Source organism: Delphinapterus leucas, chromosome 1 (assembly GCF_059928025.1).
Source record: "Delphinapterus leucas isolate spDelLeu-1000000601 "Yukka" chromosome 1, BTC_Dleu_Yukka2, whole genome shotgun sequence".
Lineage (NCBI taxonomy): Eukaryota > Metazoa > Chordata > Mammalia > Artiodactyla > Monodontidae > Delphinapterus > Delphinapterus leucas.
This window is the reverse complement of record NC_143129.1, coordinates 140,008,914-140,036,868: the sequence shown is the minus strand read 5'-3', so window position 1 is coordinate 140,036,868 and position 27,955 is coordinate 140,008,914. Positions and strand designations below refer to the sequence as shown.

General features: G+C 43.2%; 1 protein-coding gene and 1 long non-coding RNA gene across 13 annotated transcripts in view; one reads left to right on the top strand and one right to left on the bottom strand.

Moving 5' to 3' along the window:
• FGGY (FGGY carbohydrate kinase domain containing) overlaps nucleotides 1-27,955 on the top strand; it is a 418,604-nt gene that overhangs the window by 315,054 nt on the left and 75,595 nt on the right. For 11 of the 12 annotated variants that reach the window (XM_089921931.1, XM_089921934.1, XM_089921904.1 and 8 more), the window contains 3 exons: nucleotides 6,904-6,978; nucleotides 12,820-12,940; nucleotides 18,984-19,078. In XM_089921931.1, coding sequence (XP_089778057.1) covers nucleotides 6,904-6,978; nucleotides 12,820-12,940; nucleotides 18,984-19,078 — 291 coding nt within the window. The remainder of the gene's footprint in view (nucleotides 1-6,903; nucleotides 6,979-12,819; nucleotides 12,941-18,983; nucleotides 19,079-27,955) is intronic. The other variant, XM_022575812.2, reaches the window with a different exon arrangement.
• On the bottom strand, nucleotides 183-27,955 carry LOC111175877 (uncharacterized). The gene is made up of 3 exons (XR_002644843.3): nucleotides 21,823-27,955; nucleotides 12,777-12,946; nucleotides 183-6,976 (listed from the first exon to the last, which is right to left on the bottom strand). It is a non-coding gene; the product is annotated as an uncharacterized LOC111175877 (long non-coding RNA).

The following is a 27,955-nucleotide window of genomic DNA, read 5'->3' as shown; positions in this document are numbered from 1 at the left end:
GACAGGGTTAGATGACAGCAAGTGTGGACCAGGACGGTTGACCAAAACAGCCTTGGTTACACTGGTGCAAACGTGTGTTAAAATGACTTAGATTTAGAGCATCAGAAGCAACGCAGACAAAAGCGTGAAGTGCCTGGTACATCTGGAAAACAGCAAATGGACCAGTGTTAAATGGTGTAGAGTTCACCAATAGAATAAAGTTGTGAGGGAGAATGTCAGTCCATCATGCAGTCGTTGTATGTGTATTAGTTGTCTGTTTCTGCTATAATAAAATACCACAAACTTAGAGGCTTAAATTTATTACCTCACCGTTCTGTAGGTCAGAAGCCCAAGCTGGCTCAACTGGTTTCTCTGCTCCTGCTTTCACAAGACCAGAACCAGGGGCTTTTATCTGGAGGCTCTGGGAATAATCTGCTATCAAACTTCCTCAAGTTGTTGGCCAAATTCAGCTCCGTGCAGTTGTAGGACAGAGGTGCCCGTTTCCTGGCTGTCAGCCAGGGATCCTCAGCTTCGAGAGGCCACCCACATTCCTTGGCTTACTGCCCCCTTCCTCCATCTTCAAAGCCAGCAGTGGTGGATCAGGTCCTTCCCATGCTTTGAATCTCTCTGATTTCCACTTCTACCTCATCTCTCCTGCTTTATTCTTCTGCTGTATCTCTTGACTGACTCTTTTGTCTTCCTCTTCTGCTTTTAAGAGTTTATGTGATTACATTGTGCCCAACTGGATAATCCAGGATAATCTCCCTATTTTAAGGTCAACTGGCTAGTAACTAGTTCCACCTGCAAAGTCCCTCTACAGCAGTGCCCAGATTAGTGTTTGAGTAATCAGGGGATGGGGACCTTGGGGGAGGGGGAAACATCTTTAGAATTCTGCCTATGACATTGTGTTAACACATTTATGTGCATTTCCCATTTCTGGGTGAGTTTTCGGCAGTGTGTCCATTCCTGATACTGATACCTATAAATATTTTCAGGGAAATTTGTCCCCCTTTCTCTTCCAGGCTGCTGACTATCTCAGACCTGTTCTCCAGTCCCTGGCCTCTATCCAGAGGTTTTCCAGAAATCTCTCTGATCCTCCTCAATTTCCTTGCTATCCGGTCATCAGCGCCTCCTGCATTATTGACTAAACAAACAGCATTTTTTTGCCCCTTTGTGTTCTGAAAAACTTTCAATCAATTCCCTTGAGCCTTGGATACCCCCTCAAGCTCTGATGACCTAGAAAATCTCAGGACAGGGAATCCTGTTTTCTTGTCTTTTGTAATCTTTAGAAACCCCTTGAGATCTATTTCTAAGCCTTTTTTTTTTTTTCTTAGCAACATATATAACTACTTAAATTCTTTTAACAACTAAGAAGGGAAAAACTTAGCTAACTAAATTACTGATATATTTGTTTATAATCTCAACTACTCCAGGGCATATGGACATATAATTCACAATACCAAGGTTTAGGGCAATCATTTCTATAATTTATTGTGCATTAGGACCTTGTTAAAAATGCAAAATTCTGGGCCCACACCAAAAGTTCAGTAAGTTAGGAGTTGGATCACAGGAAATCTGCCTTCAACTCAGATCCCGGGAAAGAGTTAAGAGATGTGCCTAAATTCGCACAGCTGCCAAGTGGCAGCAGGATTTAAGCTGATGTCCAGGATGAAGATCATCTGTCTTTCCCGTTCACAGAGTAAATGGAAGTGTGTAGGTTGATAAGGACTAAGGCTTCTCCAAGGAGTCCTTGCAAGTGAGTCTCCCATTGTCCTATTCCTGGGTGCTCATCAAGGGCACACTGTTTCTCCACACTCCTAGACATCCAGACCTTTCTCCTATGATCCTGATGCTGACGGCCAGCATACTTTCTACCCTACGTTCCCCACCCTGTACAACCACTGGTCTTCATTCCCCATCGCTAATACCCTGACAGTACCCACAGCATGTTGCAGGAGATCCTTTATTGCTGTATCCCAATTAATGAATGGGATTGAGCCCCTCATTGCAATTCAAGAGAAAGGGAGTGAACATTTATTAAGAGAAAAGGAAAGAGAATGAACATTTATTAAGCACTACAAGTGTCTAGCTCTTGTCGATTTGGTACAGCTTGCTGAAAAAGTAAGACGCCGTGCAAACGATAGCTCATTTTTTAAAATTAATTAATTAATTATTTTTGGCTGTGTTGCGTCTTCGTTTCTGTGCGAGGGCTTTCTCTAGTTGTGGCATGCGGGGGCCACTCTTCATCGTGGTGCACGGGCCTCTCACTATCGCGGCCTCTCTTGTTGTGGAGCACAGGCTCCAGACGCGCAGGCTCAGTAGTTGTGGCTCACGGGTCTAGTTGCTCCGCGGCATGTGGGATCTTCCCAGACCAGGGCTCGAACCCGTGTCCCCTGCATTGTCAGGCAGGTTCTCAACCACTGCGCCACCAGGGAAACCCAAACGATAACTCATTTAATCATTAAGCACCTTGAAGTATTATTATTCCTATTTTACAGATAAAAAAAAAAAAATGAGGCTCAGAGTGGTTACAAAACTCACACTGTCCTGCAAGCAATTAGAGGGAATGTTGAGATGTAAAGCCATGTGTCTTACTCCAGAGCACATCATCTTTCTGTTCACCTACACTTCTCTTCTAAGCTCAGAAATCCCAATAGTATTTACATAAACATTTTATAATCGTTATCTAGGAGGTTGAAATTGTCCATTGCAGTTCACATCTCTTTGGCCACCATATGCCGCTTTCACACACCTCTAAATATTAACTATGAGTGTTTTCTATTACAGTCCTCTTTTCACAATAGCCAAAATAAATAAAATGTGCTTACCATTGCAACTCTCCATGGGGCTTCCCCACACATTTCACTCTCTCGCCCAAGCATTCGAAAGAGACACATGCACATCTATAAGCAAATTCCTCCCACTTATGCTTCCTTCCCAGTTTTTCTTACTGATAGAGCCATTCAGCCTTCAGCCAAGGGTATAGGCTTCTCTGGCCTATCCCAGCTTTCTCGCTGGTTACAAAGCTGCACCTCTCCCAGGACATCCCTGACATTCTCAGGGCACTGCCACCTGCATACCATGACAGCTCCCTGAGGGTCCTCTGTAGCCTCCTGAGTGGTCCACATGGCAGGCACTCCTTAGAAAGTTCCTTCTTAGGCTGACTGCCATTTGATTTTTGTCAAGGTGGGGCTGGGATTCCTGATACTTGAGAGAGAATCAAATGATGATCTGCCCTTCTAGTGTCTCCATTTGCAAATCAGGTAAGATGTCAAGGAAATAGGGATCCTGGACCATAGTAATTTCACAGTTTAGAGAGGTGTCTTTCACTGAGTCACATTTCAACTCCATGGCCCTGGTGTTAGTGGTGAGGGAATGTTGGAAAGAGCTATGGGAGAACCATGTTTGCTTATTTATTCCCTTTGGATACTGAATACCTTCCATATGGTGGTCCATGTAATAAATTCCTTCTAGAAATTCTTCCCAGGAATAAGTTTGTCTCTCTTGAAGCATAGGTATGTTTCATTTGTCATAAAAGAAAGGCTACGTCATCCATTATATGTCCCTCTTTTGCCATAGCTACTAGTAAGCAAGCTCAGGAGTTAAATTTAGTGCTCATTTACACTGATGATCTCATTCTCAATTTCTGAAGAAAAGAAGCTATCTTCTCTTTCCTTCCTATGATTTTGAAGCTCTGAAGGCACTAGAAATTTAGAGAAGGGCCCTTGCCATCTTTTTGCTTGAATATCAATACTTTGGGGAAGTTCTCATGACTGGGATTAAGGAAGCAAAATCTAGTGATCCTGTACCCCTCCTCTCTTATGGGTTCTTACTAACTGAGAAGAATATCAGAGCCAGTTATTGTCAATACAGAGCCCTGGGGTTCCTAATAACTTAATAGGAGAATGACTCTTTTTTTTTTTTTTTTTACATCTTTATTGGAATATAATTGCTTTACAATGGTGTGTTAGTTTCTGCTTTATAGCAAAGTGAATCGGTTACACATATACATATGTTCCCATATCTCTTCCCTCTTGCGCCTCCCTCCCTCCCACCCTCCCTATCCCACCCCTCCAGGCGGTCACAAAACACCGAGCTGATCTCCCTGTGCTATGCAGCTGCTTCCCACTAGCTATCTACCTTACGTTTGGTAGTGTATATATGTCCATGCCTCTCTCTCGCTTTGTCACAGCTTACCCTTCCCCCTCCCCATATCCTCAAGTCCATAGGAGAATGACTCTTATATAAAAAGTCAAATTCCTCCCCTACCCCCATCACAGTTTATCCACCTCTGGCACTCGGGACCCTCCTGTGGATGGACGTGTGTCTGCCAAGCAGACACACACCCAACCACGTGGAGGGTCACGGCTTGATTCACATCTCATTGATGACCAGCGATAGGAGGCTAGAGGCAGCCTACCTTCTGGGCTGGCTCTGGAGGAGAGCTCTAAACTGTGGCCCAATCAACTTTCCCAACAGACCACCAACAGAGATGCTGTTGAGGCCAAGCCAGTTTTGGAGATGAGTCAAAGAGAGACCATTTATGACTAGTGATCTTTACCCAGGACCAATGCACGCCCTGGGGCTGGTTGCTCACACAGGGTGTTCAGCTGAGGGGGGCATAGGGCAGGGCTGACATCCTGTCCACTCTGCTCCTTTTTAAAATTCACTCTTCCAGATGGGATGCCTTTTGCATTTAGTCCACCTGGAGGGAGCACCTTTTTCTAATTCACACGAAGACTCCATATAAGCTACAGGGTGACTACTTTTACTCCAATCTCGTACAAGCCACTCCTCTGATGAGGAAGGGTAAGTGTGGAGTTTGGGGGAGGGGGTAGAGCATGCAGTAAGCAACTAGAAGTGATGGTCCAGTGTTTTTCTCTCTTGGGGCATGGAGGAAATATACCCCTCCACCTCTGTGAATATATGAGGGGCTGAGGTAGTAAATACTGTCCTCTCATAATTGTATAATATGACAGAGAAGGATAGGATGTTAGGAGAGAGAATGGTGTGCAGAAGGAAAAAGGAGCATTGAAGTGTCCCTTACACATTCAGCAAATATTAACTTAGCGCCACTATGTGCCAGGTGCAGTGGCAAGCATGGGAGATACTGTGGTGAGTAACACAGTCTGTTGGGACACCTAGGTTCAGGCTTCATGAACCTCTGGACTCTCTAAGCAAGTTATTTTCTCCTCTGAAATGAACTTCTGTGATATCTGTGTTGCTCGTGTTCTCCTAGTTCTAACATTCTTATTTTTCCTTTAGGTCTCTAGGGACCTTTCTGAGAGATGTTCCTTCACAGAGTTATTGGCTGGGGAACATGCATCTTTAGAGCTCCTTTCTGATTTCTCATTCAAACCTCTCATGCTCCTGTGTGTTCAAATCAAAGCCGTTATTCTCACTGACTGACCCCATGATCTTCAAAAAAAAAAAAAACCTATCAGCAGGTAGCGCTACTGAATTTAGGAATACCCCCTTCCGCCAACTTAGATGAGTAATCAGAACAGCTGGAACACAAGTTGCTAAGTGAGGACAGGAAAGAATAGACACTGGCGAAGAAAGCAGGGCTGACCCCGGGCAGAATCACTCATAGAAGACAGGGAAGGTGCTTCTGCTTCAGAATGAGGGCAACGGGGGGAGAATTTTTCACATGATCAATTTGCATTTGAGAATAAGCACTAGCTCCCTTGTAGAGAGGAACAAGCACCATTAGAAACAGGAAGGTTTGATCAGGAGCTATTTTAGCAATCGGGAAGGATGCGATGGAGGCCTGGATTAAGGAGGTAAGTGGCAGTGAGGACAAAGAGAGGGGATGGCTTCAAAAAAGATTCTGGAGCTCAAATGTATAGGACTTGGAGACTGATTAAATCCTGGAAGGGAGAGAAAAGTCAGGGGAAAGTGTTCCCAGGTTTCTGGTTTGGGCAGTGGAGTGGTATCTGTGCCCTGTAACAGGCCAAGGCTGGCCCCTTAATCCCCACTGGGGGTGGAATCTGGAGAGAATAATAAATGGGGCTGGAGCAATGAAGGACAGGGACCTTGATAGACTACTAGGCTCTCCTATTTTAGTACAGACTGCATGTCACCTCCTCATTGAACTCAGGACCATATACACTGTAGGGCCTGAGAAAAAGTATGTTACGTGAATTAATTTTGTAATGAAAATCTAAAGTGAACTCTGGCGTTGATGCCCACCAACTTCAGACTAGGCTTGAAGAAACCAGCAGACTTCACCCTCTAGAAATGTCCCAAGCGGACACCTTCATGAGTGGGAGACATGAAAGTGAGACTGTGAACAAGTCTTGAAACTACCCAAATCCAACATCCTGTTCAGTTCTGGAATCTCTCAGAAATTGACATACTCCATGTAAGCATGTGGTTCCGATTGACTCTAATGGGATTCCCTGGTAAACCACAGATTCTAAATTATCCCCTAGTAGGTATCACATTTATAGTAGACATGTTATTTTACTCTGAATACCCCCTGGATGCTGGTCCACTGAATTCTGACAGTAGCAGAACTAGGAATAAGATCACCTTTTACTAGAGTGCCACTGCTACGTGTTCATCTCTATAAGCCAAAGAAAATAGGTGTTTGTAATAAAAGAATAATGTTTTTAAAGAAGAAACATATTTAATTCCATGCTAAGAAATATCAAACACAATCTCCTAAAAAGAAAAAAACTCCTTATAGTATTTGTTTTATTTTTCTTTAATCCAAGGCAAGGCATTTTCTTTGGGGGAAGAAGGGATACTTTTTCCCAGGTCTGGAGATTAAACAATTCAGTAGTCACTTCACGTTCAGCTTACAAAAAGGGGATTTGCATATGAACTTGTTTCGGCAAGAAAACACATCTGAGCGTGTTTCATGGGAACTATCTCTAACCATGGCGCCATCTCCTTCTTTTCTTTTCTTCATCCCTACAGGTCACCGGATTGAAACTATCTCAGGACCTCGATGATCTTGCCATTCTCTACCTGGCCACAGTTCAAGCCATTGCTGTAAGACAATTTAATGCCATTTTTAAAGAGACTTAGATCTGTTAACAAACTTTAGACCACATACTCCCCAAGATACATCATATGCTTTTGTGACAAAGATTCTAGAGAGCTTGCCAGAAATAGATGCTTGTCTGTGCAGAAGGAAATTCTAAAGGTCTTTACCTGCTTTACTAGTAGCCTCACATAGCTGAAAGTTAAAAGGAGTTAAAAGCTTTGAACATCATGCTTACCACCTATCTAATTTGTCTTCTAAGTTCATTAAATAGAAGCAAGCAAGTAGATGCCATGTATGCTTGCATTAAGAAGAGCTGGCGTTAAGATTGTCCAAATTTATAAAACACGTAATATTGTTCACTTTGCAAAAGGATCCAGTCTGGGGTTCCTTTAAATAGTAAGCTTCCTTGGAGCATGAAAATGTTTATTTTTATAATTAGCTGCTCAAATGAGAGGTTTGGATGGTTAGGGAAGGAGAAAGGGGGGAATTTAAAGTGTTAGAAGCTTCTAAACTGAAGATCAATCAAAAATGAAAACAAACTCCTAGAAGCCCAAACATCATTGTCCAAGGACTCTTATTCTCTAGAGGTGATCCATGAGTGAGCTACAGAAGGGTTCTAAACCCTGAAATCACACACGAAAGTTTGCACGTGTGTGCGTGTTAGAAATTGCATTTGAAGGGAGTGGGTCATGCCTTTCAGGATCTCAGAGCTGGTAGGAACCCCAAGATAACAGTTAATCTAGTGAGGCTTAGCTGATCTGGAAAGAGAATTGGGGACCAATAGAAAGGAAAAAATCAGTTCACTGAATTCAGAGTCAAAATTTATTTTTCAGAAATATACCTATTTAAACAAAGTACTTTTGTTTATTCATGCTATATGGACATATTTATATGCTATTCAGTCTCTTTCTCCACATACCACTTTCATATCCTCACTGCTTCAAATAATAGAATTACATGCATTTTTTTCTGTATATCCATGTCATCAACAAAATTGCTTTTCTTATGTTTTAGATTTATCCAGGTACCAAGTACACGCAATAAGAGAGCAGAACTGGCCAACTCAATTAGATTAAACAGTCCTTCTTAGCTTATAGACCAATTTGACTGTATCTTCCTGAAACAACTATCTTATTAACAGCCTGTCCCGTTCAGTAATATCAGTCAGCCTGCTTTATTTATGGTAACTTGGTCAAAAAAAGACAATTCTGACATCTATCAAAATGGCGGGAGTTGACTACCATGAAAAAATGAAAATGGAGAACAAAAATACGCATCAGTAATAAAGACAGTTATTTAGCAATCCTGCTTTACAGTAAAGATAATAATAATATTGATAAATAATATAGTTTGGGGATATTATGTACCAGGAACTATGCCAAATATTTTACATACGTTATCTGACTTTACCTTATGAGGGAAGTATCACAATCCCCCTTCCGAAGATTAGAATCTAAGCCTCAATGAGGTTAATTAACTTGATCGGTTTCATACAGCTAGTAAGTGGCAGAGCTGGGATTTGAACCCACAGCTTTCTAGAATAAAACTAGGTACACGATGAATTGAGGAGCTTTTTTTTGTTTTTGTTTTGTTTTGAATTTTTGAAGTTTATTTATTTTTTATATAGCAGGTTCTTATTAGTTAATCTATTTTATACATATTAGTGTATATATGTCAATCCCAATCTCCCAATAATTGAGGGGCTTTTATTTTCTGATCTTAATATCACTGTGTGAAAAGTCTTACAGTGGAATGAGCCACTTGCATTAAAATAAATAATCCTGGAAAATCAGAGCTGTGTGAGGCTCTTCCTTCTGAGTCCATGCTAAGAGGGGGGCATGAAGAACGAGACCACACAGATGAGCCAAGGGCCACCATCCTGTGATGACAACCACTGGTCCCTCTCACTGACACCCACTCTCTGTGCCAGGCACCAAACAGGGTACTACACCCACCTGTGAGTAACCCAGTCAGTAGGTGGGATTGTCCTCATTTTACAGACAGAGGGAACACTGCTTGCCAGGGTCAAACAGCTAGTGTATGGTCGAGTCAGAATCTGAACCTCTCTCTACTCTTAGGCTTTTGCTCTTTCCACGTTACCATGCTGCAATTTTCTTTGATTGCTTTGTAAAAGCTACATGATTGAAATAAGCCTTCAGGCATTCCTGAGAACAGTTTTGATTTGACACATCTTAGACAACATCATTAATTTGGCCAGGATTGTCTCACAGAGGTCCCCTTACTGGTAAGAAGTCCAAGAATGTATAAATTAGGTTAAACCTAATGCAGGCTGAGGGCTGGGGAGGGCTGGGATGGGAGAAAGCCAACTGCATTTTCCCAAATACTACACACTTGGAAAATCAATTTTGTATGTAATGGGCCGTACAGATATCAAAAGCTATCATATTTATTCTGTCCATTGTTTTAATGACCTTTATAATACCATGAAGAGAAGGCAATTTAAGACAGATTTTTCGATAAGGCTATGTTGTATAGTCAGTTGAGCTGTGAGGAGTTCAGTCTGTTTTGCAAAAGTATCTGGGCATTCTGATCTTTTAGTGCCTTTGTGCATTTTAATGTGCATTTTAATGAAGCATTCTGATAACAGATATTTTCCCATGATGTTCACCTTGAAAAAAAAATGTGTTCATTGACTCTGAATATAGCCTTTACACCTATTTGTTGTGAAGTTAAAGTTAAGCAAATTCTTCTCTGTAGTAATATCTACGGTTGATATTTTGTAAGAATGGGATGAAATTAGAGATATTGTAATGAAGTTAACTTGGGACTATGCAAAACCCTCCATAAAGTGAAATTCTTTCTTGACCAAGCTTAATTGAAGGAACTGTCAAACACCCAGTTTATTCATAGCCTGTTCATCTATAGCTTTCTTTGCAGAATAGACCCTTAAAAAGTACTATTTGCATTTGAAGTCTCTCCATTTGCATTTGGTTCTGTACATTCCCAGTGGAATAGCCTAATTTTAATTTAAATTTCTCTGTGAAAACATTTTTTCCAGAAAGGTGAGCACAAGATCATTTTAGCACAAAGCCCTTTGGTGGGGCATTTAAGGAGGGTGGAGTGTTTCACACAGTGGCGTCTGGGACACCGAAAGGGAAGGCCCTGTAACTAACCGGGCAGCCCGAGTGGGAAATTCCTGCTGACAATGCCACATGGGAGAGAGACAGGCTGTCACAGCCCCTCTGGAGCGAGTGCCTCTTGTTTGGATTGCTTCTTGCCTTTTCCCAGGGAATGTGCTTTGTGTTACTCTCCTCTCAGGCCTGCTAATCACATGAGCCCTCAGGTCTCTGATTTTAGAAACATCAGAAATATCAATTTTGCATGGTATTTCCATGCATATTGGGAGGCAGCTTCCCCTCCCCTAAGGCAGATTGCATGGCTTTAGGCAAACTATAGAAATCCTAAATGGGGATAATAATATGCAGTTTTTGAGTGTTTCATGAAATTAGAGGTGATATTAAGGAGCAGCAGAATGCCTAGCATAGAGCTAACAACCAGATTAGCTCTCATTTCTAAACACCCTCCCTGTACTGGACACTCCTATGAGCTTCAGATACACTGTCTACAGCAGCAAACTTGTGAGATAGATGTTACTGTATTTCAGCAAGTCTAAGACCACATTTTAAATTTTTGTTGCATGTTAGCATTTCAGACAATCCATGGAGTTATCAAATGAAAAATATGGTGTTATTATTCCCATTTTTAAAATGATAATTGAGTCATGGAAAGGTTAGGTATGGTTTTGATTCAAGAAATAGGTGAAATGCCTGAATGCCATCCCAGCTTTTTTTAAATTCAAAAGCCATGCTCTTATCTCCTGCAGATTCATGCCCCTGGAGTACACTAGGGTTACCTGGAATCCACCGACACCAAATGATCCATGGTAGATGTAAGGGCATTTGTAGAACGCCTGAAATTAGTTATAATATTATTTTATATATGACTATTTTCTGGGGAGGTCAGTAGGTTTTATCATATTCTCAAGAGGGTTCATGACCCCCCAAAAGCTTAAGAAAGAACATCTGGGGGTAATCAGCCATATTCAATAAGCAGGATCTGGCCTTATAGGGTACAACATGTTTTAATTTTTTTTTTAACACACTACATCTGTGGATGATCTTTGGAGGCCCAAGTTTTACCTAATCCATATTCTTACCAGATTCACTAATAACTTCAACAAACCTGAAGACCTATGGGCTGGAAATCTTGGTTCTGGACTGCCCCCATCCCTCATCATTTACTACACAGCAATCAGGATTTCACACCCCCCTGGTCCCCAGATCACCCTCTAGCCCTGCCTCTCCCAGAGGCACCCCCTGGCCCCAGGGAGACAGCTCTCTGGAGAGTCCTGTGAAAGAAGCTTCTACATCCCCCCCTGCTCCCCAGGGGTCAGGGGAGCATTCTGATAACTTCCTAAGCCCTCTTCCTTTACTTTGGTTAAGCCTCTGGTGCTGCATGCCCTCAAGCTGAACTGTCTTCTCCTCCTCTGTGCACCTGAACACCGTCTTCCCAGCACCACTGTCACACCTTCAGCGAATCTGTGATACTCTTGTCTCCAGCCCGAACCCCGCCTTCTTGGTGGTGGCACCATCTCTGGCCTCCCAGATCCTTGACCTCCATATTCTCTCTTGACCTCCTCCTCCCCCTTGACCTTCTCCTCCATCCGCTTCAGCCCCTCACTCCCATGTGCACACCTGGGACTTGGTCATCCCCCAAAGTTGCTTACTCCCTGAATATCTCAAGGGCTATCTTGCCACCAAAAAACCCTCTCCCTCATTTCTCCCCAGAGCCACTTTCTCAATCATCGCCATTAGGCTGCCTCCTGAGATCATATCACAGTTCATCTTTTTTGTTTGTAATCCTTCTCTCATTAAAAAAAAAAAAAAAAAAAAAAATGATGATTTTTGGACTTCCAGTTTTCGAACTTCCTAGGAAATTATGATTTTTTAGCTACTCGAATACCCTAGCTAAAAGTAATGACTTACACATTAAGATTCACCTCGATGACCCTATGATAGTGGTCTCTTGTCAAGCATCAGTAATTTTTACTTTAGTGAACTGAGCAAGACAAGGACGATAGATAACACATTTTCAGAAGAAAGGAAGACACAAAGGCTGAAATGAAAATATGGTGAAGCCCTAAGCCAACCGGAGCATGTGGTTTCTGCATCATCCGAGATCACTAAGGACTAACTGGGAATGGATTCTGGCACTGGAAGCCTCCTTATTAGAACCACTACCTGGTTTCAGGTGGTAACAAAGGTTCTTTTGCCAGCCTGAAGTCTTGTGTCCTACCTTCTTTGTGCAATTCAAGCCCTCTTTCCATGTTTCTGCTGCTGAGTTTGTTGGTGCCATTTCCAAGGAACAAACTTCTTTAGTTCCTCTTTAGGGAAGGGAAACTGACTCAGAGATCTCCAACTGTTATCATTGGAGTAGAGCTGCCAATGACTCCATTCCCCGTACCTCATGGAGGACCTGGGCCATAATGGACACTCATCAAATATGTATTTGAACGAACTGTGTTAATATGCACCATGTTAACGTTGTCAACTCTTTTTGTCAACATTGTATAACTACTGATAGAAGCAAATGGTGCAATGATTCAGAAGATTTTGGAGTCAGGCAGGCCCAGGTTGGAATTCCCGCTCTGCAACTTAATATAATGGTGTGATCACGGGCAATGTAATCTTGAGCCCTGACTTTCTGAGGTAGTGTATCTAGAGCTCCTAGTGCGGCATCTAGTACTGGGTAAACACTTAGTAAATGTTCCCGATCAATTTACCTTTGCTACCGTACTGATGCTTTCTTCTGTTCTTCCCTTTAAGTTCGGGACGCGCCTCATTATAGAGGCCATGGAGTCAGCAGGGCACTCGATCAGCACCCTTTTCCTCTGTGGGGGCCTCGGCAAGAACCCCCTTTTTGTGCAAATGCATGCGGACATTACCGGTAAGTCTAAGAAGAAGGAGAGAAAGTCATTGTAGGCTTGGCAGCAAATGGGCATGGCCAAGATCTAGACAGGGTAGAGAATAGGAAGATATAAGTAGTGTGCCAAATTATTTTGAGTATTTATGTTAAAATGTATTTTTTTTCTTAAGACAGCTATGGTTGTCACAGTGGGGAAAGTGACTCCTATGTGTGTCTAACTATTGGGTCATGGTAAGAAATGAGACACGAGAGGTCAGCAAGGACTAGATCTTAATTCAAGTATTTACTCAACAGTCTTGAGTACCCCTTCTGATCCCCCCCACTGTGGGCAGTATTGAAAATACAGAGATGAAGACATGATCCCTGCCCCCAGGGAGCTCAGGGGCTATTGAAGAAGGCAGACAGCAGACATGTCAAATCCAGTGTGGCAAGAGCTCTGAGTGAGAAAAGCACAGGGTACTGGAGAAACACCATGGGCCACCTCGCCCTGGTTTGGACCTGTGACGGTCCACAGCAAGTGACTGGAGGAAGTGATAAGGAGACTGTTTGAAGAAAGATTGCAGAGCCCAGCCATGGTGGAAGCTGTGGGTGTCTGGCTGCAGATGGGGGTTTGGGCCCTAAGACCCCCAAGATCCTGTGATTCCTTCTCGGCTCATCAGAATCAGGGATCGTGACACAGATGGAGAGAATCCAGGGTAATGGGCTGATCTCTCTGTGATATGAGCAGACAAAAGCAGAGCAGGATCTGTAGTGCAGACCCCTGGGCCCCAAGGAAGGGGCCCTATAGGCAGGAGGCTTGCTGCTGTCCCAGAGGCTGGCCTGGGCTTCCATTCCTCTAGACCTGTGCCCTCATGCCCCTTGCTCCTTTCTCTCCCTGTGTCTCCTGGGGACTGATGTCCCCCCTCCCCACCCCATCCCGGGGTGGCCAGGCACCAGGGCTGGGCAAGGATAGGGAAGTCGGAGAGAACTGGACCCTGCTCACAGCCCCACCTCCAGTCTCGTCTGAGCCCACCCTCCACTGGCCTCCATTCATCATGATCTCTTGCTGTCCCCTGTCCCCTGGATTCCTTACCTCTGACAGCTGGGTGGGTCCAGGTTTCTGCCCCTGACTCTCCCTTCCCCCTCCAGGCCATGCAGATCCCTGCGGGTGAGAGCTTTCCCAATCATGATGGGCAACATGTACCCCCTGCACATCGTGAGATCAAACTAAATAAGTTACTGATCCCCATCTTAGAGGTAGGGAGGCTGAGGCACAAGCCAGAGAACAGTATCAAAAAGCACACAGTCTAAGGGTAAATATATAAAAATAAGTATAGAAATGACTACCATTAACCACGCTCCCACTCTGTGTTGATATGAATCACCCTATTTACATGTAGTCCACACACACCACCAAAAGGTAGAAATTGGTGTCCCCATCTTACAGACAAGGAAACAGGGTCAGTCAGGAAGGTGAGTTAAATTAACTGTCCAACGTCAGACACCCAGTAGGGGCAGGACCACGATTGTACCAGGTGTGTCCAGGCCCAGCATCCCCTACACTATGCTCTGACCCAGGCTTCTTAACTTTTCTGCCCGGTTTGTAACCATTTGATGATGACTCCTCCTTTCCTAAAGTGTCCAAAACCTATGGAAGTAGGCCATTCTGAGGCAGAAAGAAGAAAGACGTAAAAAGGAGCCCAGATTACCTTAGATTTTCCCTAGGAGAAAAGCCATGACTACATTTTATCTCAAAGTCAGCTAGCTTGTTCAAGCACGGTTCAGACTTAAAATCTGATCTGTGAGTGACTTTTTAATTTCCAGCCTCCAAAAAGCCACCAAAACTTCCTACCTGGATTCAGGAGGGGAGATAAAATCAACCTTGGCTAACACATCACCCAAGGGAATGGGAAACAGGGCCCCCAAGAGCAGGGTAGCCTGTGTGACCCAGGTCCTGACTCTGCACCGCTGCTCCAGCCTTTATGAAAGTGAGTTCTCTTCCAGGCCTCACGCCCCTGAGCTGACTCAGAAGCAGGGGTGCAGTGGCTTCAGAGAAAGTTCTGCTTTGGAAACTGTTCTCCTTCAGGCTCATGAATGAAAAGGCTGTTAATCGTTATTTGGATTCCAATTGAAACTGGACCCTTTGTCTCTGACTATGGACCAGTTACAGTTCCGGACAAAGGGGCCTTTTCTTTGGCCTGAAACTCCTCTGCCTTGGGAAGCCGGTGATTGACAAGTGATGGCAAAGTGCATCTGCCTTTAAATGCTTTGGGTTCTGCTAAACTCATTAATGCGTCAGATAAAATAGTTCACATTCCAGGCAAAGCTGCCTTCTTCCTCTCCTTCACCCAGCATTCTGAGAAAAGAACATATTTGCATTTGTTTCTGCAAAAGATGGGCACACAAGCCGGGGGTGTATAGGTAGAGTGTTTGGTGCCTTTAAACGTTGTAATTGCTCTAGTTTTCCTGCAAAGAAAGCTGTAGAAAGAACCATAGACCTGGTACATGATTCTCAGGAATAACATGTGGAAAACACGGTGGAATTTGGGAGATGCTTTGGAGATAGTGTGGAGTAATGGAAAGAGCAAGGGACCAGCTCTGTGACTTTGGGCAAGTTGCTTTACCTCTCTGAGCCTCATTTCCCTCTTCTGAAAGGTAGGGATAATATTATTTCCCTCATATAGATCATGCTGAGGAATAAATACTCACAAGTTTGTGAGCACCAATCTCTGTGCTTCACTTAAAATAGGTGTTCAATAAATGTTAGCTCACTTCTTCCCTGAAGGCAGCCCCACGCCAGAAAGGTGGTGCATTTCAGAAAAAAAGAAGCTAAATATTTTTTAAGCAAATCTTTGCCATTTGGGGAACAGTCTGCTCCTGCTCTGGGCAAGCAGGGAGAGTAGGGTTTTGCCAACTTGGGAAATGTCCTCTACGTGAGGAGGAAGAATCTCGTTGTACCCTGGGCATATAGTTAACTGTGGTTTCAAGAAATACTTGGTGTGTACTAAGTAATTGTAGGTTTCCCTCACTGACTTGGGACTAAATGTTCCTCCTAAATTTTGTTTTGTAGAATTCTGGCAGTTTCCGTAGGGGTTTCCCTCTTCCCGCCTTATTCATTATTTCACTCATTTACTCCTTCATGTATTCATTCTCTGAGTACACATGCTGAGCTTGGCACGAGCATGCAAAGAAGAACAATAATGGCCTGCCAAGAGGGCCATTACAAACAGAAAAGTGCTCTCGTGCTCTGACCAGTGTCCAGCGAGGACGGAGTACCCAGAGGACGTTGGTGGCAGCGTGAGTCAGATCCAGGCAGAGAACAGATGACACACTCAGATTGGATTAACTGGAGAACAGTCGAATAAAGGGTCTATTTACAGAGGTGTGGGCAGGGTTGAGGGAAACCCCGGTCACCAGGCGGTACCATGGGGCTGCCTGCAGTCTGACCACCCCTAGGCTTGCAGGGGCTGGGGCAGGAGGTGACCCACCTGAGACTGAGGGGCTATGTGAAGAGGGGCCTCGTGGCTGGAGACGAGCTCAGTCCAGGATGTGGCCGGAGGACAAGGGGGCTACAGACTTGGTCCACACGGCAGTGTCCCAGGACCCAGAACAGGTGTTGGGGCCGAGGTGAGAAGAGGGTGGGAATAACTGAGATACGGTAAACATTAAGAATCATAATAGCTAATGCCAATTTAGTGCCTCCTCTAAGCACTTTTAACCCTCACAGCAACTCTGTGAGATCAATGGAAGTTTAACCTCATTTTGCATCTGGGAAAACAGGCACAGAGGAGTTAAGTAACTTGCCTAGGATCACACAGCTAAGGCAGGGAGGAAGCCAGAATTCAAACCCTGGCAGCTTGGCTCCAGAGCACTTTGGGCTGCAACTGGAGAGCTGATGGGGGATCCACCCGGCTCCTCTGGTTTCCTGTTCCCAAGGAGAGGGGCCTGTGAGTAGTTCCTCCCTGCTCAGAGCAGTGAAGCTTTGACAGGGTAAGGAGGGCTAGGAGGCAAACAGCATGTGGAGTGCTGTCTTCTAAAAAGTCCCAGGGCCATGGGATAGTCATGGTCACACCCCCGTCCCCATGATCCCCAGACTCTGCAAAGGCTTGCGGTGCTCTCTCCTGATGCAACCAACACAGCCCTTCTGCGTGGCCTGGTGTCTTTCCTGCCCCTCTGGATGGTTGATGGGCAACCTGCCCCATCCTTTCCCTGTGGTCCACTTTCCAACCCAGATGGAGTGCATGGAGGAGGGCTTCACCCCTCACTGAGATTCATCCTAACAATAGAGGCCACCACTCTCAGGGGCTTATCATAGGCCAGGAAATGTGTTAAGCCCCATATGTGCCCTTTTTCATGGATCCTCACAGCAAACCTGTTATCATCCCCATTTTACACAGGGAGAAACTGAGGCTAAAGGGTTTAAGTGACTTGCTGAAGGACACAGGGCGAGTGGAACCAGGTCTGAGCTTTTCCCAGAGACCCCACCCCACCTGATACTTGTCAGCAAAGTCTCCAGTGCTGGCCCTGCAGTATGGGGCTGGTATTCCTAAGTCCACTGGGATATGTGTGGGAATTCTTCCCCCTACTCCCTTTGTCTGGGATGGCTGGGGCAGCTGCCCCAGCCCTGGAGTAGGACAGTGAGTTAGGAGATGGTGGGAGCACAGAGGAGGATGTGTCAGGGAACTCTTGCCAGCAAAGATAGGAAGAGAAATCCAGTCTTTGGAAAAATAATGTCTTGAGTAGAGGAAGATCTCACACACAGGTCTGGCCACAGAGCTTACCTCTGTGGAGTTTGGTGCCATCTCCTGATTAGCAAATATATTTATATTTTATGTACTTTTCATTTCATATACACACACATATAAAATACTAAGAATTCTAAATTATTCCTATTCACCTTAAGTCCACTGTGAACCTTCAGCCTCTGGGAGTTGTCATGTGGAGTGTTCCTCCCTGCCTGGTGGACCCCTACTCATCCTTCAAATGCTTGTTTAATCCTGAGCTCCCCTGCTCTGACCCCCTTCCCCATCTCGAAAATTCATTCATTCATCATGTAAGCAGTTACAGTGTGCTAGACGCCGCTCTCAGTTCCAGGGATTCAGCAGTGGACAAAAAGTCCCTGCCCTCATGGAGCGTATGTTCTAGCAGGCAAGACAGACAGTGAACAAGAGAAGTAATAACACGGTGTTGGAAGGCAATGAGGAAGTCATGAGGCGGGTAAGGGATGTTGTGGGTAAGTTGTCATTTCACTTCAGATGGTCAGGAAAGCTGCAGTGGGGAGGGATGTTTGCACAGACTTGCAGGAGGGAGTTGCCATGGGAACATCTGGAAGCAAGTGACCCAGACAGAAGGAACAGCACAAGCAAGGGCCCTGAAGCAGATTCAAGAAAGGGCAAGGAGGCCGGGCAGTGTGGCCCAGAGGAGAGGGGAAGCCAATCAGGGTGGGAGAAGTGGCACCGATCCTGGAGGGCCTTGTCAGCCTTGGTAAGGGCTTTGGCTTGTACTCTGAGGCCCCTGAAGGAAGGATTCATCACACCCTCTCTCACTACTTCCCTTTCCTTAGTGCATCTCAGTTGGAGATCCAACCCCCTGTGTGGCCTTTATCTCTCTCTCATCCATCTCCCCTTTGAGACCTGAATAGCAGGACAGTCTTATTCATCTCTGTATCACTGGCCCCGCAGAACACTTTGTAAATGTTTGTTTAACTACTTGAAATGGCAGGTAGCAGCTAGCAGAAGCCTGGAAAACCTGGGCAGAAAGCTCTGCTGAGTTCAGATACATATAGATAGATAGATGATTGATAAATAGATAGATAGATAGATAAATATAGATATAGATACAGATATAGATATAGATATATGGTGCTGGCTTCCAGGGGACCCTTGGCTACTGCAGCAGCAGGCAGAGGCAGTGAAATCCTTTAGAACCAGGTAATCCCAAAGAACAGGGAACTGCAAGGGGGAGGGGGGGAGCACCCCTGCTGCCTCTACATCAGGTGTTTGTGCTGCTGGAGCTGCTGGCCGGCTCCCCGCGTGGCCCCTGGCCCTACTACTCCCTAACCAAGGTGTGGCCTTGTCCTGCACAGGCATGCCTGTGGTCCTGTCGCAAGAGGTGGAGTCTGTTCTCGTGGGTGCTGCTATTCTGGGGGCCTGTGCCTCGGGGGATTTCGCTTCTGTACAGGTACGTGAGGACCAAGGGGTGGGCCGTGGCCCCTCCCCTGTCTGGGGCTGTCCTTCCTCTTGACAGCAGCTCATGTCTTGCAAAGCACACACAGGATATAATTAAGAAATGATAGGTTCCAGCCAGGGAAAGCACAAACACTTCTAGCCTCACATATTTTTTGCAGTTTTCATTTGACTTGGCCTCCATTACTGTCGGTTGTTCTGTCTTTCTGTTGGTTTTCTTTTTTTCTCCTTTAAAATAGCTCTTATATTATTTCATTTGAATTTCCCCTTGACCATTTTTCTTTTAGCAAGTGAAGCAGGTAAGGTACAAAACAAATTTTTCATGTGAATTTCTGATTTGTATTTGCTTCTTTCATCTCCATCCACCACTTTTCAAATACCTCTGAGGTCTCTTTCAGCAAGGTGCACAAATGAAAATGTTAGTAAAAGGGAGTTAGAAGAAAAAATAAGGAACAAAGTTATAGGAAGAAGGAAACAACTCGATGGCAATGATGGAGCAGACAGTTTGACTCTGAGCTTCCTGGCAGCCGAGACAAAAAAGAACACATGATAAGTTACATAATTCTTATTTTCAAAAAGAGGAAGCATACTAGTTTCTTTAGGAGACAAAGCTTTTCCTACACTGAATTGAAAAAGACATTTCACATGTGGGTTTTATGGAGAGACTTTGAGTGGTAAAATAATAGGATTAACAATAGGTTTACAAAAAGGTAGAGAAGCAGTATAGTTTAAGGCTGAAGGCACAAGCTCTGAAGGCAACCCTCACTTGACTTCCAACTAGTTCTGTAACCTGACCGTTCTGCTTCCACTCCATTTCTTTATCTGTAATAATAATCAGGAGCACATTATGAGTTCTTTCTCTGGACCGGGAATGTACGTTCAGTCCCGCAACAGCTCTATAATTCCCATTTTATAGTTGAAGAACCTGAGGCAAAAAGAAGTTAAATAACTTGGCTTACGTTGAAGCAGCTAGTAAATGCCAGAACCAAGAAGTCTGGCTCCCAAGTTGTAACTGAAAGTTGAAGAAATATTTGTTCAGCTGAGTCACCAGAGAGCTTAAGTGACTTGCCCACGGTCTCAAAGTCAGGACTACAAGCCAGGTTTTCCACCAGTAGCCCAGTAATGAGAGCTTTATTTATTGTGATCCTCTTATGTACCAAGAACTATGCTAGGTGCTTTTCATATAACCTTCCTGCTACCTCTCACAACCCACACAGGCAACAGAGATCCAGAAAGATTATGGAACTCAAGTGTACACTGTTGGAAATGGTCACATGCAAGAGTCTGATACCAATATCTGTGCTCTTTGTGCCACATTTTGGGAAGTGTGGTGCACGACACCCTGCCAAGCCTCTCAAATTGATGCTTGTGAAATATCCCTTCCAAAGAATTGAACCCACTCATGAATGCTTGTGGATCTTAACTGGAGTTTTTAAACAAAGATGGTAGAGTTGAGTTTTCAACTTTTTTCTGGATTTTCTGGTGCTGTCTCAGAAACATCACATGGAGATGTTTATTTATTGTTGAAATGTTAGTGACTTGTCAGTTATTATTTTAATGTGTTGATTTATGAAGATGTTCTCATAACTAGGTGCCTTGCACTTCCTGGGACAAGGCATAATTGCCAAAACAAAACAGTAGAGATGTTTACTAAGGCCCTGCATAGGTTAATGCATATTATGGACTGGAAGTTTCTGTCCCCTCAAAATTCAAATTTGAATCCCTAACCCCACAGTGTGATGGTATTTGGAGATGTGGCCTTTGGGAGGTGACTTTGATTAGACGAGGAAATGAGGGTGGGACCTTTATGTTGAGATTAGTGCCCTGATGCGATGAGACACCAGAGCTTGCTTTTTCTCTGCCATGTGAGGACACGGCAAAAAGGTGGCCATCTGCAAGCCAGGAAGGGAGCCCTCACCAGAGCTCAGCCATGCTGGCACCTTGATCTTAGTGCCTCCAGAACTCTGAGAAAATGAATTTTTATTGTTTAAACATCCAATCTGTGATATTTTGTTATGGCAGCCCAAGCAGATGAAGACACCTCGTTGAATCTTGACAGTCTCCCTGCCTGAGGGAATAAGGCTTTTTATTCCTGTGTTATATATGAGGAAACCCAGGCTCAGAGAGTTTTTAAGAAGTTTGCCCAAGGCTACAGTTAATAAGGGGCAGAAGCAGAATTGAAATCAAGGTCTCTCTGGATTATATCCTTGTTGATTTTCATTCTTTTTCTACTTTAGTCTAATTTTTTTTTCTTGAAAAAAAAATTTGGCTTCTTAAATGTTCAAAGGTGAATTTTCTGAAAAGAAATGTCATTGGTCACAAATCAGGAGACAGTCTGCCACTGAAACAAGAGTAGTGTGACAAGATCTGGCTGCTTTATCACATACTTCATACCATGCCTTGTGGCACCTCATTGACATCTTAGTCAAATCTGGAGTTTCTAGCTCTGAGAAGTTTCCACTCACTTCTTCTCCTAAGTGGAAACTGAGCTTCATCCCACACTGACATCTTCTTCACTACATAATATTTTCCCTTAATATTCTGGAACAGGATCTAAGATATGGTAGATCAAAAATTGGAATTGTTGACTTGAGTAGCAACTGCAAGGCCCACAAAATCTTAAAGACAAGTTCATGTCTCCTATTCAACCCAAGGAATTATGTGCCTCTCCTGACTATTTTTAGGAGACACTGTAATCTGGTAAAGAAAGCCCCCAGGTGCCAGAGACCTGAATCTTACCTGTCATCACATGCCTGAGGGAATCCATGTGGTCATAACCTCTGTGCATGGTTGTTGTACATCCTCAAACAATGTCACTTGGCCTCTCCAGGTGCTCGTTTCATTTGTTTGTTTTATTTCCTTTCTGAAAAATGTTTAAATAAGAATTGCCATTCCTGTGGAACTGCTGAGATAGAGCCTTTGAAAGATTCAGTGACCTCCGTGAAGCCCAGGTATAATTGTCAACATTGTAATAATGATTATGTTTGGAAATGTAAATGCATGTCAACTTGGCTTCATTCACCCCTCTCTAAAGAAGAGGTGCCAACCTATGTGCCCCAGGCCTGGAGACCAGCTCAGGATTCTGGCAAGTTGAGGTGAAAAAGAATTACTTCCTCCCTGTGATTCATATTTTTCAATCTGAACTTCAACACAGTTTTTTCTTTGAACTTCAAAGATCCTAGCTTGATCTTCAGGGTGCCTGCCACTCCTTCCTGTAAGAAAGCTGAGCAGAGCTTGCCAGCAACTCAGTGATTCCAGCAGGCCAGATGTTTTGTCTTCTCATAGACCACACATCTGGTCGTTGGATAAAGGATTTCACTTCTTATCTGGTTGGGCAGACTTTGGTAGACTCAGCCGGAGTCATCTCCTTCAGATGAAGGAAAGGCTAAGAAGACTCCAGAAAACCAGGCTGCAGACCTAGGGAAGAGTCCTACGTGCCCAGGGAGACAGGGTTTCCCAATGTCTTAGGCCCATGAATGGATGACTTCAGCTAGGGGTAGAGCGCTATACCTTCCTTTGGCAGTACCAACAGATCAGAAGGACTTAGAATTGTGGATTTTACTTACAGCTATTGCAAACTTCTATATATTTGAATTCTGGGGAAAGTTTATCAGCTGGAGGGAGAGGGATAGTGGATGGAATTTTCTGATGGAGGTATTAATGGGAGAGATTGGTCAAGTACAAGGTCCATTGCTATTCCAAATTTTGAAGCCTGCTGACAGTTCCTGCTTCCACCTCTTGTTCATTTATCCATTCATATTCTCATCCTCAGAGTCTCTCTCTCCCTCTCTTCCTCTGCCCTTTCCTACCCTCCCTTCCTTTAGACAACTAAAGGCTTCCTGCTCCTATTCCCTTTCCAAATTAGGATCTCACAAAGTGTAGCTATAGCCATCCATCTGCATTAAAGAGTAGAATGACTAATAATACCTTAAAGAATTGTCCCTCTCCAGAAATCACCATTTCTCCTTTTAGTAGTTTTCAAAACTATTCTTCCACTAGACAGTGTGACAAGTATCATGTCACAGTTGTCTTTGTATCTGCAGCTTAATAAAATGGGATCAAATCACAGAGATGCCATTTTCATGGTAAAAGTTCAGCTATTGAGTAAGTGGGAGGGGATGCAAGGAAGGAAGTCTTCCTCCCTCCTTAGAGTTATCCAGGCGGTCTTGGCATCTGTGGCCTTTCCACCTGACCACTCCTCCATCCCTAGAATGTCACCCATCGCTCCTCTGGCCATCAGTGTGCTCCAAAGTGATCCTCTCAAATTCTGAATATCCTGGAAAGCAAATAATTATCATTAGAAGTTGGGAGCATCCCATAACGATTCTCTAGGCTCCCAGGCAGTGGGAAATTAACACACTGGGAAAAAAATCACTTTATGAACTATCAACATGATTACACTTCCTAAGCACAGACAATAGAGAGGTTCTAAGAAATGCAAAGGACACATAAAGCAAGAAAGCGGTTTCAAGATGCCATGAGAGAAAACTCAATCCAATGGCAAAGAGGCAGAAATACAAAATGGCTTTCCACTTTCTGCTTCCTTCAGCCCCTCTGCAGATGTCATTAGCTTCCTGTGATGTCTTATCTTAAAAGAAAGCTTTTTCCCCCCAAGACTATTTATATAAAATAAGCTTTAATTCTAACTGTGCTATTGATATTTGTCTTGACACCCACCCTTCCCCCCAAAAACAGTAGAGGAAGCCTCTGAAGCAAGAATCAGCAGAAGGAGACAGTGACAAGAGATCAAAATGAATTCAGCCATCATTTTAATGGTAGTACCAGGGTAAAGAAAATAAGCCCTTGGAATCAGCCAATTAATCAAAACCTTTTTTCCTCCCACGGTGTGAGGGTTGCCGCCTCTGTAAACCATTGACTCCGTGCGTTCCCACCATCAACTTTCCCTGTCACGTTCCAGACAGACTCCTGTGTCTCGCAGACCAATGCATCTAAGTGGCCAGTGGAGAGCGGTGATTACTCACCCTTTCTGTAATGTGTGCCCACAGGATAAACTACCCACGCTGACCGCAGTGGTCTACCCTCAAGGTCAGTCCTTGCAAACATCCTCACTGCTTAGCTGAAGCCTCTCCTTCTGTTCTTTTTCATGACATTTCCTTCACTTAGAGCCAGTTTATATTCATCACCTATTATGTGCTTCAAAGCCTGTTTTTTTTTATGCTATACAATACGTCTCCATATTGTTTTATTTTGTGAGAGTTAACTTTCTGTGTTTTTTAGTCCTGTTTGGCTTCCTGTCACCATAAATACCAGTTTTACATTTTGCGAAGTAAAGTTGATTACCATGATCTTGCTTTCTGGAGGTTTGGAAAGACTGATATATAATAGATGTTCAGAAATATGAAACCATGCCGTTTCTTGGCACATTCAGTCTTAATTTGCTGGGTTTCTTTCCTTTTTCTGGAATACAACTACTAATTCATGTTCATTGGGAAAAAATAAGAAAATTCAGTTAAGCTGAAAGAAAAATATGAAAACACTGATATTACTACCCTAAAACAACCACTATATTAGATTCTGGCTTCTATCTTTGTAATCTTTTTGTACGTACTTTTAAATTATTTTATACTTTTCTAAATTACAAAACTGTGTTCATACAATGCATATTGTTTTATAGCCTTTTTTCCCCCACCCAAAAATACATAGTAAACATCTTTATTTATCATATTTGTAGGCTGTACAATTTTCTGCCCCATAGTAGACCAGCGGTCCCCAACCTTTTTGGCACCAAGGACCGCTTTCGTGGAAGAAAATTTTTCCACAGATGGGGGTGGGTGGGGAATGGTTCAGGCCGTAATTCCAGCGATGGAGAGCCGCAGATGACGCTTCGATCCCTTGCCCGCCGCTCACCTCCTGTTCTGCGGCCCGGTTCCTGACAGGCTGCGGACCAGTAGTGGTCCAAGGCCCCGGGGGTTGGGGACCCCTGCTATGTACCATGACTTATATCCCCAGTCCTCTAGTTTTGAATACTCAGGTTGTCTCCGTTGTTTTAAAGAATGCTGCAACTAACGTCTCTGTATCTAAATTTTTGCCCATACCCTAAATTATTTACACAAACTAAATGATGGAGGTATAGTTATTTGGTCAAAAAGTTTGCCTAACTTTTAGGATTTTGATACATGTTAGCACTTTATACTCCCACCAATAGTGTGTGAAAATTCAGGGCTCACATTCCTTGTGTATAAGGTATCTTTTGCTGTGAATTTTAGTTTCATTTGGCTTTCATTCCCAGGTCTCTTAAAATCCTATTTATTTCACATATGGTCCTGATACTATCAGTTTTTTTTAGCAACCTTTTGCCCTTTGCTGCTTAAGCATGTGTTTCATGAGATATGAGGTTCTGGTTTCTAACTAAATGGATTCAGGTTTCTGATTGGATTTTCTGTATCCTGTCCCATATGTGAGTGCCTCATAGAAAATCAACAGAAAACCTGAAATGGTAATTAATAATTTAAAGAAGGGTTAAATTAAGAATGTGATGCTGGTCCTAACATTCTTTATACTTACTGCCATACCTGGTTAACAGTACATTCTTATCTTTTTGAGAATTGCTCCCACTCAAAAAAAAAAAAAAAAAAAAACCAACAACAAATTCAGGTTCTGATTAATTATACATCTCCTTGTTCCAATCCAATTGGCAGAATGGCACCATGGATATAAAAGTCAAAAATTAGCGCAAAATTAGTATTCTATTTTTAGGAAATTATTTCAGTTTGTAAGATATATGACAATGGACTCTCCTGTTCCTTACAGGGTGATCCTAGAACAGGGCCTGTTACTTTCCATCCTTTGTCATTCATAGAATCCTTGCATCAACCAGTGGATGTTAACAGTCCCCACTGTACAGATGAGGACAGTGAAGCATGGAGAGGTCATATAACTTTGCTTGACACAAAGTCCATGCTCTTTTTGTTCCATCAAACCATGTTCTTTATATTCCAGTAAATATATACCTGTTGCTCGGAAAAAGTGTAGATTCCAGTATAGCACTTTAGCTGCGCTTCTACAGGGTAGTATGGTTTATAGAACATATCAGCGCACATGTTTAGCCTCACTGCTTGGTTGAGTATGGGACATAGAAATAAAAAGAAGAAATGTACCCTCTTTGGTTTGGAAATTTTCTAATTTCTTTGCCTGGAGAAGGCTTCATACCCTACTCCCAGTAGTGTTTTGTTTTATTTATTTGTATTTAATCATAATCTGTCCATTTACTTTTTATACAGATGTATATTAAAAAGCACTTTAATTAAGAACTTTAATTAAATGACACTTTTTATAGTATTGTTATTAACACAGAGATTTAGGCTAACAAATATTTTTTCCAAATATCTCCCTCCCCTTGCAGTTTTTACTCAGGAACTTAAGATTTGGGCTTTTATAAAAGAAAACAGTGGCCAAACATCTACTGAGTACTTTAGAAACTTAGAAGGGTTTCAAAACTGTATTTCTAAAATAAAGTTTACCTACCTTTTTTTTTTTTTTTTGCGGTACGCGGGCCTCTCACTGTTGTGGCCTCTCCCGTTGCGGAGCACAGGCTCCGGACGCGCAGGCTCAGCGGCCATGGCTCACGGGCCCAGCCGCTCCGCGGCATGTGGGATCCTCCCGGACCAGGGCATGAACCCGCATCCCCTGCATCGGCAGGCGGACTCTCAACCACTGTGCCACCAGGGAAGCCCTGAGTTTACCTACCTGTTTGACTTCATTTTGTTCAAGACAACATTTTATACTGGTGCAAATCTGAAAAAATACGTTAGATTATTTAGTAGAAATGAATGTCTGTAAGTACTTAATTCCTCATTCTAATGATCATTTATACTTTTCCTTTTTATAATAAATGTCTTTGTTGGAATAAATCAGAAATGAATAGGTAGGACTTTTTTTTTCTCCCTTTACTCTAGGATGTCATGAATAGATTATCCATGCTGTATAACTTTGATATTCAACACAGTAAATTAGGGTATGGAACCAAATAAGAGATGAGGGAAGACAAGACCTTTAGTTAAATCAGGAATTGTCTGTAATTGGGAAAAAGTTCTGAAAAATGATTACACACACACACAGTCATATACACATACATACCACATACCACTGAACAAAGTTTGATTCAGAGTCATGGAATGTTTAGAGGTCTTACTGAAGTATGTGAAAGACTTTTGGTTCCATCATTGAGGCAAATGATCAAGAAGTATGCAAAAGAAGAAATACCATTATTACAGTTGCTTATTGGAGGTATCTGATACGCTGCAATGAACCATAAGCTACCACATGTGTAGAAACTTGGATGGCATATCTCTCATTACATGCATATCAAAGAAATTTGAACATTTAAAAATTTAGTACCATGTTAAAAGTTATACATAAGGAGATTTCCTATACGATTATCACCATAATTTTACAAACGAAGAAACAGGGTAGGAGGGTTTAAGTGACTTACCAGAGCCCATGGCTAGAAAGGGATGGAGCCAGAATCCGAGGCCTAGCCTAGGATTTCAAAGCTGAGGACTGTTCAGCTTGGTCACACATGGAAGTGGACTCCTCTAGGACTGAGTGTGATGGCCATTATTTTAAAAAACTAGTGCCAGTAATAGACAACTAGAATTTTTTGAATTTATTTTATGGAGGTATAGTTGCTTTACAATGTTGTGTTAATTCTGCTGTGCAGCAAAGTGATTCAGTTACATATATGTGTGTGTATGTACACACACACACACACACACATATTCCTTTTCGTTTTCCATTATGGTCTATCACAGGGTACTGAGTACAGTTTCCTGTGCTTTGCAGTAGGACCTTGTTGTTTATCCATCCTATACTAGTTTGCGTCTGCTAATCCCAAACTCCCAATCCATCCCTC